The 15,345-nt window shown below is 41.3% G+C and overlaps 1 protein-coding gene across 1 annotated transcript in view; it reads right to left on the bottom strand.

Moving 5' to 3' along the window:
* Positions 1–433: 433 nt before the first annotated feature.
* The window catches only part of LOC140732641 (immunoglobulin lambda-1 light chain-like), a 31,298-nt gene continuing 16,386 nt past the window's right edge, over positions 434–15,345 (bottom strand). Inside the window, exons 3-4 of the mRNA XM_073055337.1 lie at positions 3,986–4,333; positions 434–756 (exon numbers count right to left, since the gene is read on the bottom strand). Of these exons, the coding sequence (XP_072911438.1) occupies positions 434–756; positions 3,986–4,333 (671 nt within the window). The remainder of the gene's footprint in view (positions 757–3,985; positions 4,334–15,345) is intronic.

Genomic DNA, 15,345 nt, shown 5'->3' with positions numbered 1-15,345 from the left:
TGTGCGCTTTCATAGCACTTTCTTTTACATCAGGGCAATATCATTAAAGAGAAATTTAAAATATATTTCTGCTTCATTCGGAACTCGAAAGAAAAGTCATGAAAACAAGTTGCATAGCAAACTGGATCGTTAAAGTTATTTGGTAGGTGTGGTCGAAATTATCAGCAGCCTGGCAAGAACCAAGAATGCAATCTTCAGATTACGGTTATTTGCTGAACATCTGGGAATGCCTTTAACTGAGACTAATTAAGATTGGAGTTTGAATTAAGGATTATCCTCATTTAATAGAATGGCAGTTCAACGTGACAAAACTTAAATGACGAAGCTGAACGCAAATACTGAACTGCAAAAGAATAAAGTTTTAAAACTATTTTAATGAAGGAAAAGACGGATAAAATAAGCTTTTCATCTTTATTAAGTTTGAAATATAGTTTTAGATACAGCTGGATCTCTCGATCGTTGCCACAAACGGGTTTGCTAGAGCCTCGTGTTTAACCACGCAGGAGTAACGTTCGTGTGAGCTCCATTCTGAGGCTGGCAGAGTCAGGTAACTGCTCACACTGAACGTGTTGTCCGTGTCCTGAAGGACAGGGCTCGTTTCAACGCCATCGCTTTTCGTACGTCTGTCCACGGTCCACTCAATGCCCACAGCTCCCGGATTAAAACGGCTCACCAAACACACCAGTGTCGCTGTGCCCTTCCCCGTAATTTCTTCTGTTGAAGGCCGGAGGACGGTGACAGCGGGGCTCCGAGGATCTGTTTAAAACAAGGTGCCAGTTTAGTATAGGTCGAGTAAGTGTTCCTGTTAAAACATCCCTCTTGTTTAAAATGCATTTGGTATTTCATGTATTCCTTCATCGTAATGAACAAATATTTCTTTTTCGTTTTCCCATTTCAATCTGTTAAATTAGATGTGAAAGAATTACCACCTAAAATCTCCAGTGATATTTGTTTTTTTGTGACACTGGGGCACACCATGTATAGAGGCGTAAAATGAATGATTCCGGCTGGTGTTGTAATCGGCATTGAATGAATGAATGAAGTTAATTTATTTTGGTCGGTACAAATATAACAAAAAGTATCATTTATAACGATGATTTCATAGGAGAAAATTACAACAAAAACATAGATATTCTTTAAAACAGGCCAAAAGGGTACAGCTTATTACGCCTACCCCTCTTACTTACACAACAACATATCTGGCGTCAATCATCACGTCAAAAATAAAAAATAATCTTTTTACACAAAATACAGTTCCAAATATCATATATTTATATTGCTCCCATTCATTTTAAATTTCTAAGTTTCCACCGTTTCTACTTCTACCTTAGACACTTTCACTTCATTCAAATCTTCCGTCATCAAGACAAGAGGCAGAAGTCTAATAAATGTTTTGCTTAAAATCGGGGATTAGTACACGGGGCTCTCAACCTTTTTATGTCATAGACCCCTACTATTAGCAGAGAGATGTGCAGACCCGAGGTTCGGTACCCCTTGAATAGTGTATTTACTTAATCTTAGCCATCGGAATACAGAGTTTGCTTTACGCAATATAAAATTACAGACTGCCTGTATAGTAAATCACTTTTGGACAGTTTAACATACATGTTGAAACATTATTTTTCCACTTAAAGTAAATAATTCAAATCTGGTTTGTGCAGGGTAGCGGATCTTTCTCCTTACACTCACCACTGTCGAAACCACTTTCTTACAATATTCACGACCTAGGTGGTAACGAGAGGGAATACAACTGTGTTCATCTAATATGGTTCAGAACTACGGCTCAACGTGGTTTACTTTCATAGTTTTAAGTAATTTCTCGTGCAAAGTTGAAAAGCTCGGTGTCCTGTGTTTTGCATTTTTAGTGTAATGAGAACTATAATGATAGATTACTTTCACTGATTTACTTCCCGTTATGCCGCTGTCGTTCAGGGCAGTAATAAAGATCCTCAATCTATGCCTACAGAAGGAGTCGCACACAGATAGAGAGGGATGTTTCATTGCTATTTCCGTAACAAACTTTGACCTGCCAGGGTTGTTATCCCTGAGATGAACCCCCTGGATGGCGTAAGGATCACTCTTAGTCTGGCCTCTACCCTTTGACCTGCTGGGCATGGTTGACACTATCAAAAAGCAAAGCACAAGGCCATGACACTCGCCAACATAGCTCACCGGGTCAATCAGCTACGCATGTCTTCAAACCCTACGATAAGGTGGTCCTCTTGGAAATTGATTTCCACATGGTGACCCAAGAGCATCACGATTTTAAATTGTCAAATTTCGGTATCACAATTGGCAGAAAAGTCTGTCTGCCATGTTTGCACATATTGACTTTCCAATGTAAGAGAGAAATAATACCAACAGTTGAAAACATAAAATACTAAAAGGCGTCTGCTAATAACTATATAACCCTATAACAATTACACGTAAACAGGCCATCTCAGCATTTCTAGTCCGTGCCAAACGCTTACTCTCACCTAATCCCACCCACCTGCACTCAGCCTATAAACCTCCATTCCTTTCCTGTCCATATACCTATCCAATATGACAATATCGAACCTGCCTCCACCACCTTTCCTGGAAGCTTATTCCACACAGCTACCACTCTCTGAGTAAAGAAGTTCCCCCTCCTGTTACCCCAAAATTTTTGCCCCTTAACTCTCAACTCATGTCCTCTTGTTTGAAACTCCCCTACTCTCAATGGAAAAATCCTATCCACGTCAAGTCTATCTGTCTCCCTCATAATTTTAAATACCTCTATCAAGACCTCCCTCAAACTTCTACGCTCCAAAGAATAAGGACCTAACTTGTTCAACCTTTCTCTGTAACTTAGGTGCTGATACCCAGGTAACATTCCAGTAACTCTGCTCTGTACTCTCTCTATTTTGTTGATATCTTTCCTATAATTGGGTGACCAGAACTGTACACATTACGCCAAATTTTGCCTCTCCAATACCTTGTACAATTTTAACATTACATCCCAACTCCTATACTCAATGCTCTGATTTATAAAGGCCAGCATACCAAAAGCAATAAATATTGAGAATTTCCATTCTAATGTCTGCGAGCCACTCTTCGAAGCCCGTTCTGGTCTTTAATGGTGCAAGTTTGTTTCAAATTCCATTCAGATTCAAATTTAACTCTATACAGCAAAACACTGAAGGTTGGTTTCAAAATCCCTTGGCGGTTTAATATAAAGATTTAACGGCTCAAACTGGCGATGAAAAAAAAATATAAAATATGACAATGATTAATCTAGCAGTTAGTCGTCTCAGTGGCATCTCAATGACTTTCCCTGTAATTGATGGACTAATTGATCTGTTGTTTTTGATATTCTGTTTCTTTAGGCACCTCAGGAATTTGCATTAACTGCCTGGTTCATCATTATCTAGGTCTCTGATGGCAAATATGGTACCAGTTTTCTTATTTTTTCGAAGAATGTAAAGAGACACACGAACAACTTGACCAAGGTGGCGAATGATTTAAAAAAAACTCATATTTTCAGCGTGTCAGAGATAACTAGATACTGAGGAAAATTTCAGAAAGATACTAGCTTATTGCAATGGATCCAATCGCCTATCTTTCTTCGTCTATGACCCTCCAGGGTCCAGTGATCAGTAGCTAGCAGATAGGTTAGGTTTCTGACGGGGATCAGCCCAAAATGGTGTCATCCACCAACTGATGCAATTAAAATTCGGGAATTTAGGATTATACTTATATACTAACGATAGATATAATTCTTCACCTGGTTTGACAATTAGCATTTCGGCTTCTACAAAGCCAGCTCAAACTAAAGAAACAAAAGAGCGGCATTTGTCGGTTCGGCCGCGCAAGTTCAATTAAATTATCAAAGGACCGTTACTTGTGGCTGGATATCTGAAAAGAGCCACCATTTGTTTCGAATCCACCCTGAGACGACACAGTTTTAATTATTGTTCACGTAAGTACCAAAAGGCAAAGTGCATTGAATTGATATTTTACTTACTGCCAACTCCCAGCCTCGTTCCTTTGCCGAAGATGTAAACATCATTTTTCCCCACAGCACAGTAATAGTCTGCCGCATCCTCCGACTGGACGCTCGATATTGTCAATGTTGCCGTGTCGCCGGATATTGAGCCGCCGAAACGGTTCGGAACTCCGGAGCCTCTGTTAATGCTGCTCCCCGAATTATAGTAGAACAGATACCGAGGAACTTTTCCGGGAATCTGCTGGTACCAGGAAACATAGCTACTTCCTAAAGAGGTTCCAGACAAGGTGCAGGGTATTTGGACGGTCTGCCCCAGAGATGTGGATTTCGAAGGTGGTTGGTTCATTGCAATTTCTGCGTTGATATCTGGAAACATTCAGAGGGAAGGAAAAATGTCCCGAGATTAATATTCGAGTAATACCAGAAGTGCGAGAAGAATGTCACTGAATAGTATTCGAGATTCAATATAATATCCATAGAAAATACTCACAAATTGCAGTGAACACCAGCGTACTGACCACACGAACCCAGCAAGACATTGTAATTAATTGAGTGAAGCTCACACAAGGTGCAGCGGTTAAGTGGCGTCTCCACTTTTCAGCTCGCTTATGAATCCTGTGACGAGCTGGCACTGCGTGATCCATATTTATGCAAATCTATTCAAACAGAATGGCACGTTGACACCAATCACAAGTTGCCAAGTTTTTCCTGTGTCAAATTAATTTCAAGTTAATTTCAAGTAAATGCCAGATAAGCATTTGGTTTCGAGTTGTGTATTTCGCCAATATACGTTAGATAAAGAACTTATCCTCTCGTCCCTTCAGTTGCACGCGATATTAAAAATACGCAAACTCGCTCCATTATTAAAGATGGTGTGTCCGAGATTTTTGAAAGGAAGAGATGATGAATAAAATAATGGCAATTATTAACGGATCTGTCGGATTGTTAATGAAGTCCAAGCCACTTATCTGTATATTTTTAGAAAACTCAGTACCAAACCGATGTAAAGAGCTTGGAAAGATGTTGGAAAGCTTATTTTTCAGCAGCTCCCTAATCACTCCACTTTACTGGATATTCAGAAGGAAAATTGAGAGAGGTATTGAATCGAGCAGACAGCTTATTGCATGTTGTGAATAATTAAAAGTGAATCAATTGGATTCAGCTGTTGCCGAGGGCAGTTCACTATAAGTTCTGCCAAACTTAAGTGAATATGGGGAACTATATTTACATGTAACCACAGGTGCCTTAGTCCATTTTATGTACATAGCTTGTGGCAAGGTGAAGATACGTCTCTGCCTAAGGAGATGTAAGGCGTCCACCGCTAGCCTGCAGGTCACCCTAAGGTAATGTGTCGCAGCTGCTTAGCCCCGCGTTCAATGTCACGTGAAGCAGTCGAGCAGGCATTGTAAGGTCGTATGAGCAACTGGTGCATAGCAGAAGGCCTGGTTATGCGACCACTGACCACAGGCAGACGATCACTGAAGAGTATTGACAATGGCTGTGTTCAACCGACTTGAAAAGATACTGCCTGGGAGAAAGAAATGGCAACCACTTCTGTAGAAAAATTGCACAGTATAATCTTGAGATAGATCGCCCACGTCATACAACGGTGCCCATTATGCTGATGATGTGTTAAGCAGACACTCTGGAAGTGAATGTTTTAATTTTATTCGTCTCACAGATCAGGCAGAACAATGAAAAATTCTTCGGTCGTAATAATAGTCAAACCAACGAACATGGCAAATTACGAAGTATATAGGTATGGGACATGATGTGCTATTAGAAGAATAATGCATTTTAGATTACGTATTTAAGCCATGAATGTTGTTATCCTGTTTTCAGAGACTTCCCTCACTCCTTAGAGAATAGAAGAATAAACTCTACAGTTTTGTGTCATTCTCAGGGGCATAAAAAGAGAGGAATTTTAACACAATGGAATTGAACGCGACAGTTAGAATAGATTATGCCAGGCATTTCGAGTTCCTCCAGCATTTTGAAGGTGGAGCGAACCTGGGATATGGGGATATCTCTCAATTCCTGTCGGAGCACAGAATTAGAATCTGACAATCAGCAGCTAACCAAATATCTCAAAGCAACACAGAATTTAAAGGACGATTTCGGAACCCAGAAGTTCATGTCCTCTTTGCAACAGATTTTTACATTAGAAGACGAGTCAATGAACTTATTCTATCAATAGATAAGTGGCAGAACTCTTTCCGAATAATATACAGAATCGCCATCACGTGTCCGCTAATTCCAAAGAGAAAAACACTGAGATTTGTTGCTTGCACCTTAAATCCATCTATATGCAAATTAACGAAACACCGAATGAGATTAACTTGAAGGCAACAGCTGCACTTAAACCTTGAGCACACAACTCTAATGGAAATACGTACATCGATGTTGCCAAATGGAGCGAACAATTGCAAGTCTTCTACCATGTATTAACATGATGAACAACAGAAACGACCGTTTCCGCGGAGCTTTGTTGAGCCTTACCATAGATTGCTGTGGTACAGGTGCCATAAACCCTGCGAACGTGGAAAAAACATACATGATGTGAATTCTAATTGTTGTTACGATAACATTAATCAAAATTGCCTGAAGGAACATTTAATCATTTGCATTAAACTAATTTACATTTGCAGTAATCATCCAAGTAAAGTACTGGATTTGGGCTATTATTTGGGGATAGTAACTGCTGCATAAGGTTGCATGGCTGGAACATCCCTCCTCAACATTATATAATCGATATGTTCCCACAGTAATCGATGCAGCAGGTTTCAGGTTATCTCCCAATAGCTAAATCGCGCTTTTTCTGACCTGGGGGTGTTTGACAGAGTTGTGTGGAGGGTAATATAGTTTGCATCTGATTCTTGAGTTAATTTTCTGTGAATGATTCATCGTGCACGGAACAAGTTAGTGTACGAATTAGGTACAGAGCAAATCTCCTTTACTTTCTCTAATTATTATCTCCTCGAAATTGCAATAGTAAAATTCAAATCTGTACTTTTTCCTTTCACACACTCCAAGAATACGAGTATGGTGAGTTTAAAACTTATTCATTTCACTTACAATATCACCGTAAACACTGGCAGGGCCAGGACAGCATGAGGCAGATCGAAAGAAAATCAGCTACACTGACCGTTAGTAGTACCAATCTTCAGCAGAATACAGAAATACAGAATTTAGTTAAACGGATCCATTGTTTCTATTCCAGGATCGGAATCGACTTCCTCTTGGGAAATGAGACTCAGCAAGAGACCGGTGGGAGCGGTTTGGAGCCAGTCACCATAATTCCATTAGATTTTAAAGGTGTTTTAAGAAAGAGACACAGTTAGTTCTCTAGTTAAAGGCCTAAATTTGAGCAAAGTAAAATTTGATGGGATTAGACCGGAACTCTCAAAGATCAATTTGGAGAAGCTGTTAGCAGGCATAGTGAAGTTTGGCAAGTCGGAAGCTTTTGAAAATGGGATACAGAGAATTCAGGGCCAATATAGCAGTGAACGGCAAGGTCGGTAGGATTCAGGAGCCCTAATTAATGGAGGGAAATTGAAGTCTGCTGAACAGAAAGGAATAGCCGTCTGGGATATAGCAAAAACTGTTCGGAAAACGAGGACTGCTGGCGTCCAGTTAATGACGAAATCAGTAGCGAAAACGGGCACAAGACATCCTTGACAGGTAAGTTGATCATAAGAGATTCTTTAAATATATAAAAAACAAAAGAAGGAGCTGGGGAGAGAAAAGTTCCACTTTGGAATTAGTTTGATTGTCGAGACAAAGGAGGACCAAAATGAAAGCTTCTATTCTACTTTAAAGAGGAAGTCATGGAAGCGGGCAATCTCGGGGACGAGAAGACTGATGCCCTGAAAGGTAATGATATTAAGCAAAATCGATGTTTCTGTTTTTGAAGAGGATAACGGTGAATAAATCCCTGGATCTTGCTCTCTGTATCCCAAAACGTGTAGCAAGCTTGGGTGCAGTTTGCTAGATCTTTTGCAGAGACATTTGTGCGTTTGTTAATCACAGGTGTGCAAGGTAATGAGAGCTGTACAAGATAATGAGAGCCATTGATCATGTGGATATCAGAGGCTTTTTCCCAGGGCTAAAATGGCTAGCTCGAGAGGGCACAATTTTAAGGGGCTTGGAAGTAGGTACAAAGGAGATGTCAAGGGTAGGTTTTTTTTACACAGAGAGTGGTGAGTGCGTGGAATGGCCTGCCGGCTGCGGTGATTCAAGCGGGAATGATAGTGTTTTTAAAGATACACCTGGACAGGTACATTGAGCTTAGAAAAACAGAGGGACAGGGTGATCTATATGCACATGGAAAGGCAAGGAATGCTTAGGAACAGTAAAGTGGTTTAGTGCGTCAGAAGTCACGGATCCTGAATTTACATTCGGATGTTTTGAAGATGTCACCGAAATGGTTGATGTGGGCATGGTAGTAGTTTACCACATGGAATGGACGTCTTGAATTATAATGAACCACTGGGATATTCTGGGATTGCTTTCCTTTAACGCACGTAGGCTGGTATTGACATTATAGAGGTTTATTAAATCGTGACGTGAATATATAGGGTGAAAGGTCAAAGTGCATTTCCCGTTGACACGGCTCCTAAAACTGGAGAGGATGTACCTCAGGTTAGAGGGGAATATCAAAGGGGACCTTTGGATAAGTGTTCATCGCAAAGGTGGTGACGATGTGGAAATACCTGCCAGAGGAAGTGACAGGCGCAGCAAGAATTTCGAGGTTTACAATCCGCTTGGACATGTGCACGGATAGGAAATGTTTAAAGTGATACAGGGAAAATGTAGGTGAATGGTTTCAGCTCAAGATGACTGTGTATTCAGTACAGCTGAAGTGCGTCCAAGAATTCTGGAATTGATCGTAATGAAGTTGTAAAGGCGTTTATCGATCCGATACTACATTGGTTGTTTCGAGCAGATGGAGCTCGTTAGCCATGTTTGGCAGCTCATCTCGGAGAAGGAACACTCAGATCTCAAACCTCCGATGCCTTGAAGCTATACCAACACATGGGGAAAGGCTCGGAGTAAACCCCGGTATCCTGATTCAATTAGTTTAAACCCATGCAGCAGAGCGACCTCCAGTCTTCTTGTACAGTCAAGGATCTAGATGAGGACATCTCTCTGTTAAACTGGTAGTTGATGTGCAACTGGTAATCCACATTAATATAAATATTATCTCATATTAATAAATAAAAAAAATATATATATACATACACACACACACACACACACACACACACACACACACACACACACACACACACACACACACACACACACACACACACACACACACACACACACACACACACACACACACACACATATATATATATATATATATATATATATATATATATATATTCGAATTGTAACTGCAACTACGCAGCCAAATCGGGCACCGGAAAGTCTGAGTAATTGCACTGCAGCCAGTTAAATGATTTTTTTTAAAAAAAGTAAGTTGTAAATATTTTCCAGAGGAATGATCTCCCTCGCTCCTGCTTCTCTTAAAAATAACCCTCCCAAAGGTCGTGTACTGTCACCGCAGCTACGTAATGCCGATTGTTTGACACGCATTCGGCACCGTTCTACAATGTCAGTCCACGTTTTCCAACCATCTTCAATGTGGGACCTGAACCCGCAACTTGCCATTTGCGAGGCTGCAGGTCAAACCACCAAGTAATAAATGACTGACTGACGATTTGTTATCGTTCTTTAATATGGACATTTCTTTGTCACTCCATGTGGAAATTGTCTGCCCTTCTATTGCTGTTCTTCCACCCGAGATTGAAGGACAGATTGTGACTGTGATGTGACTAGTCAACAACTATTCTCTTAGACAGGTGGAGGTGTCTGAGAAATGGACCACAATGTCGTGGCTGGTGTCTAGACTTAGATACCCACAAGACCTACACCCTCAACTGTTACCTCATGCTGACCGCCTCCGAGTGGAACTCACAAGAAAAGTGCACTTGTGAGGTTCCACGATTGATTCCTTTCTATTTGCAAGCGGCTTTCCTACAGTCGTACTTTACATTATGGCGGAATAAAACAGTTTCACTTTGTAAATATAACCTGGAATCTTTTGCTACAAAAAGTAAAAATATATTCTTCTTGCGTGTCAGTGGTTGAATTAAACCAGAGCAGGGGCAGCTGATATCGTGTCCTGACTGTGTTGGTTATTAACCATAAACCTGGGAAGAGAAATACGGCCTTTTGTCCCCCTAACGCGTCCAGATATTTATTAAATACCAGTTGATATTAGATCTCAGCAACATGTTCCTGCCCTTTTCCTGAACATTGAGAAATCAGTAATCTTATGAACGAATATAATGACGATGCCTCCAAATGCTGGAGAATAACACCATCGACAGCACATTGAGTGCGTGTGGTTGAGTGGGGTGCAGGCTGTGCGAAGCTGCCGTTTCTGGGAACATGACGGAACGCCCCTGAGTCAGAATTCCGGCAGAAGACGCTTCTCACATCTGTTCCTGGATGCAAACTCCTGATCTGAGACTGCAGCAATGGTTATGAACTCCTCATCTAGATAAGTATCTTCTGTTCATTGAGCATGTTAAGATCTGTTGGAATTTTAATTTTCATCGAGATTTCCACTCACTATCGTAAATATCTAGAGCAAAGAGGGCTAGTCTACGCAATTTCTTCTCAAATGGTCATTCTGCAAATAGTCTATCAATACCTGATGAAATCCCTCCATGTTTTTGATGAAATTTCCATCCCTACATTGGGCCAGATGGCCTAATCCTTGGCCTATGTCTTATGGCCTTTTTAAGCAGCCAAGGCAGGACCACGCAATGACGTCACCATTCCTGTACGCAAATTCTCTCACGAGAAAGGATTAAATAACATTCGTCTTCCCTGTGGTCTGTTGTTCTGGCATTTCGGCTTTCTGGAAGCCGACGGCCAGTTATCTTTACTACATTACCGAATGCCCCGCCATTAAAGTAATTGACACGTTTGTAAGATATATTAAAATTGGAGCATGATATTAAAGAATTAAGCTAATGTTTTAATTAAAATTAGTTCCGGAAACAACAAACAATCGAATAGTTAAAATAATAAGTTAAAATAAACCATATTTGAACAGTTTATATTTCCCTTTAAACAACTCATGTTTTCTCTACACCCCACAAACAATGGTGCCTCCAATGTTTTGAAGGGGTGAATCTGGCCCAGGATACAAGGCACAATCTAGTGTAATGTTGAGCGACGTCCTTTAGGTTCTGCTACAGGTTATGGCAGCTCTGTATTTGGTTCTCCAACGAAAACTGGCCGGTATGCAGATAGATTTCAAACTCTCAAAGCTTGAAAATGCGCGCTTTAGAAAGAAATACTATTTGCATGTCGTCGAAAAATAATTAAACAAAGCAAGAAATGCTGAACAAGTCAGACAGCTCTCCGCATAACCCTGAACATTTTAGTTCAATGCCCTTTCATTAGAAAGTGTAAGTGGTTGAAGTATAGAGGATAGGGAGGCCACAGAGAACAAAGTAAATGTCCGGATAGGATGAAGAGAAAACGAATGGCACACCTCATCAATAGAAAGCTGGTGAATCACAGGTTTTAATTTATTTAGAGATACAGCACGGAACAGGCGCTTCCGCTCCAACGAGCCCCACCGTCAAGCAGCCTACCTGTTTAAAACCAGACTAATCCCGGGAGAATTTACGATGATCAATTAATCTAGTAACGGGAACGTTTTTGAACTGTGGGAGGAAACCGGAGCACCCGGAAGAAGCCCACGCGGTTCACGTGAAGAGGTGAATACAAGTCCGAACTATTGTTGTAGTGTTGCACTAACCGTTACGCTAACCCGATGCCCGGGAGCCACGGGCAAGGAAAGGTATAAGTGAATACAAGTGCTTAGATTATGCAAGGTCACGGGTATAAATAAGAATTCCTTCGCGGATCTTCCTCAAGATTAGCATGTCCCTTCATTGCATAAACACGAATTGTAGGTCGTCGAAAAAATGGACCTCAGTTCATTGAGAAATGCCAAAGGGCATGCTCGGAACAGTTAAGGTGCAGCTAAATTTAAACACAGAAAATGTAGGGAATACTCTTCAGAGCAGGTAGCCTATGTGTAAGAAGAGCTATTGCTGACAATTGAATTCAACAGATATACTGATGGCTGGTGGGGGATCAGAAACACAAACTCAGTTTCTTTTTCCACAGATGCTACTTAAACCGCGTCTCCAGCATGTATGGTTTTGCTTTAGATTTCTAACATCTAACGTTCATTGTCGTACCAATATTACGTGTAAATCAGTGAAGGTGCATCGTAATATTACGTGTATGCAAGATCGCAAAAAGGAATCCATCTTTTCAAGATAATATAGTGCTGACTGTATAAATACGTCAGGACATTTCGAGTTTAAGAAGAAGGAGATGCTCGGCCTCCTAATGAGTATTAAGGTAGATCGGTCGCCAGGGCCAGATGGGAGTTACCGTTGTATCTTGAAGGAGTCAGGAAACGAGATGGCTGGGGCCTTGACCAGTATCTTCCTGGCCTCTAGCCATAGGCGATGCCCCAGAGGACTGACGTGTGACTAATGATGCACCTCACTATCCGAAGGGAACAAAGGGAAATCGTCGGAACTATAGACCAGAGAGCTCACGTCAGTTGTAAGAAATTGCGGGAGAAAATACTTCGGGACAGGATATATGAGCATTTGGAAATTTACACCCTAACTAGGGAAAGCCAACAAGGCTTTGTACGTTGCAGGTCGTGCCTTGTCAACTACGAGTTATTTGACAATATTACGAGAGAGATTGATGAGGGTAGGGCTGTGGATGTAGGTTACATGGACTTTTGTAATGTTTTTGACATAGTCCCTCTCAGGACACTAATCCGGAAGATTAGGAAGTATGGAGTCCGTGGTGAATTGTCTCTTTGTATTCAGAAACTACTTGCGCATAGACGACAGGGAGTAGTGGTTGAAGGGACCCATTCTAGCGGGAGACTGTTATTATTAGAGTTACGCAGGGGACTGAGATGCGACTTTTGTTGTTTATGATGTATATAAATGACCTGGAGTCTAAAATCGTACTTTTAAGGAACATAAGAGAACACTGAAGAAGCAAATTAGGATGGCTGAAAGAAGGCATGAGGTTGCTCTGGTAGACAAAGCATAGGAAATCCCAAGAGTTTCTACATGTATATTGCGAGTAAAAGGATAGCAAGTGACTAGTTTCCGATCAGAGTGGCCATGAAGCTGAAAGGGATTAGGGAGATCACAAATGGATTTCTTATATCTGTATTTACTCGAGAGACGGACACAGTGTGAGGCAAAACAGTAGTGTGTTCATGGACTTTAAAGGATTACAGAGGAGGAGGTGCTTACAATTTTGACACAACGTAATGTGGATATATCCCCAGGAGCTGAAGAAGTGTTCTCGGACCTTCTGAGAGGCTAGTGCAGAAAGTGCAGGGGACCCAGCGAACATTTTAAAATGTCCTTAGCCTCAGCTGAGGGTAGCCAATTTTGTTCCTCTGTTCAAATAGCTCTGCAACAATAAGATTGCCAATTATAGGCAGGTAAGCCTGACGTTAGTAGTAGGCAGGTTATTGTACTGGATACTAGGGGATCAAGTTTATAGGCATTTGGAGAAAAACAGAGTCTAATTATGAATAATCAACTTGGATGTGCGCGAGGTGGCTCATGTCTAATAATTATTTAGAGATTTTCGAGAACGTTATCAAGAGGTTTGATGACGGAAAGACAATGGATATTGCCTACATGGACTATAGTAAGGTCGATGACATAGGCTCCATATGGGAGGTTGTGATGTAGTTTCGGTCGCTTGTCATTTAGTATCAGGTAATGATCTGGATCAGATATTGCAGCGCTGGAAAAGCCAGAGAGTGGTAGTCGATGTTTGCCTCTCTGAGTGGTGGCCTGTGTCTAATGGTGTATCACAGGGATGGGTGTTATGCCCGTTGTTGTTTATCATCTATATCAAAGTTCCGAATCATAATGTAGTAACCTAGGTAATCAAATTTGTGGATAACAACAAGGTCGGGATCGTAGTGAACGGCCAGTAAGGTCATTGAACCTTGCAGTGGGATCTGGCGCAGCTGGGAAAAACAGGCATAAAACGTCAGATGCTGATTATTCAAGACAAAGTGAGGACAAACTAGGTTGGACTTACACAGTGAACTGTAGGGAACTTAGGAGTACGGTAGAACAGAAGGAATGCCGATCCGTAATTTCTTCATTGTTGCCTCGGAGGTAAGTAGGTCTGTAAAAACAGCTTTTGGCATATTAGCCTTCGTAGATCAAAGTAAATATTGAGTATAAGTGTTGGGACGAAACCTTTAAATTGTATAAGATTTTTGCGAAGCCTTATTTGGAGTATTGTATATAGTCCTAGTCACCTGCCCATAGCAACACTAGAACACTGGAATACTACAGCACAGTACAGGCGTTTCAGCCCTCGACGTTGTGCCGACCCATACATTCCTTTAGAAAAGTACTAAACCCACACTACCCAGTAACCCTCTATTTTTCTTTCATCCATTTGCCTGTCGAAGAGACTCTTGAATTCTCCTAATGTTTTAGCCTCTACCACCATCCCTGACAAGTCATTCCAGGCACCCACAAACCTCTGTTTAAAAAATTACTCCTGGTATCTCCCCTAAGCGTCACTCCCTTAACTTTGCACAGATGCTCTCTGGTGTTTGCTATTCGTGCCGTGGGAAACAGATACTGGCTATCCACCTTATCTATGCCTCTCATAATCTTGTACACCTCAATCAAGTCCCCTCTCAACCTTAGAAGCTCCAAGGAGAAAAGTCCCAGCTCTGCTAACTTTGCTTTATACGACTTGTTTTCCAATCCAGGCAACTTCTTGGTAAATCTCCTCTGCATCCTCTCCATAGCTTCCACATCCTTCCTATAATGAGGTAACCAGAACTGAACACAATACTCTAAGTGTGGTCTCACCAGAGATTTGTAGAGATGCATCATGACCTCTCTACTCTTAAATTCAACCCCCCGTATTAATGAAGCCAAACATCACATAGGCCTTCTTAACTATCCTATCAACCTGTGCAGCCACCTTGAGGGATGTATGGATTTGAACCCCAAGGTCACTCTGTTCATCCACACTCTTAAGTAACCGACCATTAACCCTGTACTCAGCCTTCTGGTTTGTCTTTCCAAAATGCATCACCTCACACTTATCCGAATCAAACTCAATCTGCAACTTTTCTGCCGAACTCTGCATCCTGTCTATATCCTCTTGTAGCCTTCGGCAACCTACAGACCTATCCACAACTCCCCCAGTCTTCGTGTTGTCCGCAAACTAACTCACCCAACATTCCGCCT

The sequence above is a fragment of the Hemitrygon akajei genome, chromosome 9 (genome assembly GCF_048418815.1).
Source record: "Hemitrygon akajei chromosome 9, sHemAka1.3, whole genome shotgun sequence".
Taxonomy (NCBI): domain Eukaryota; kingdom Metazoa; phylum Chordata; class Chondrichthyes; order Myliobatiformes; family Dasyatidae; genus Hemitrygon; species Hemitrygon akajei.
The sequence above is the reverse complement of the archived record's forward strand: the minus strand, read 5'-3'. Positions and strand labels throughout refer to the sequence as shown.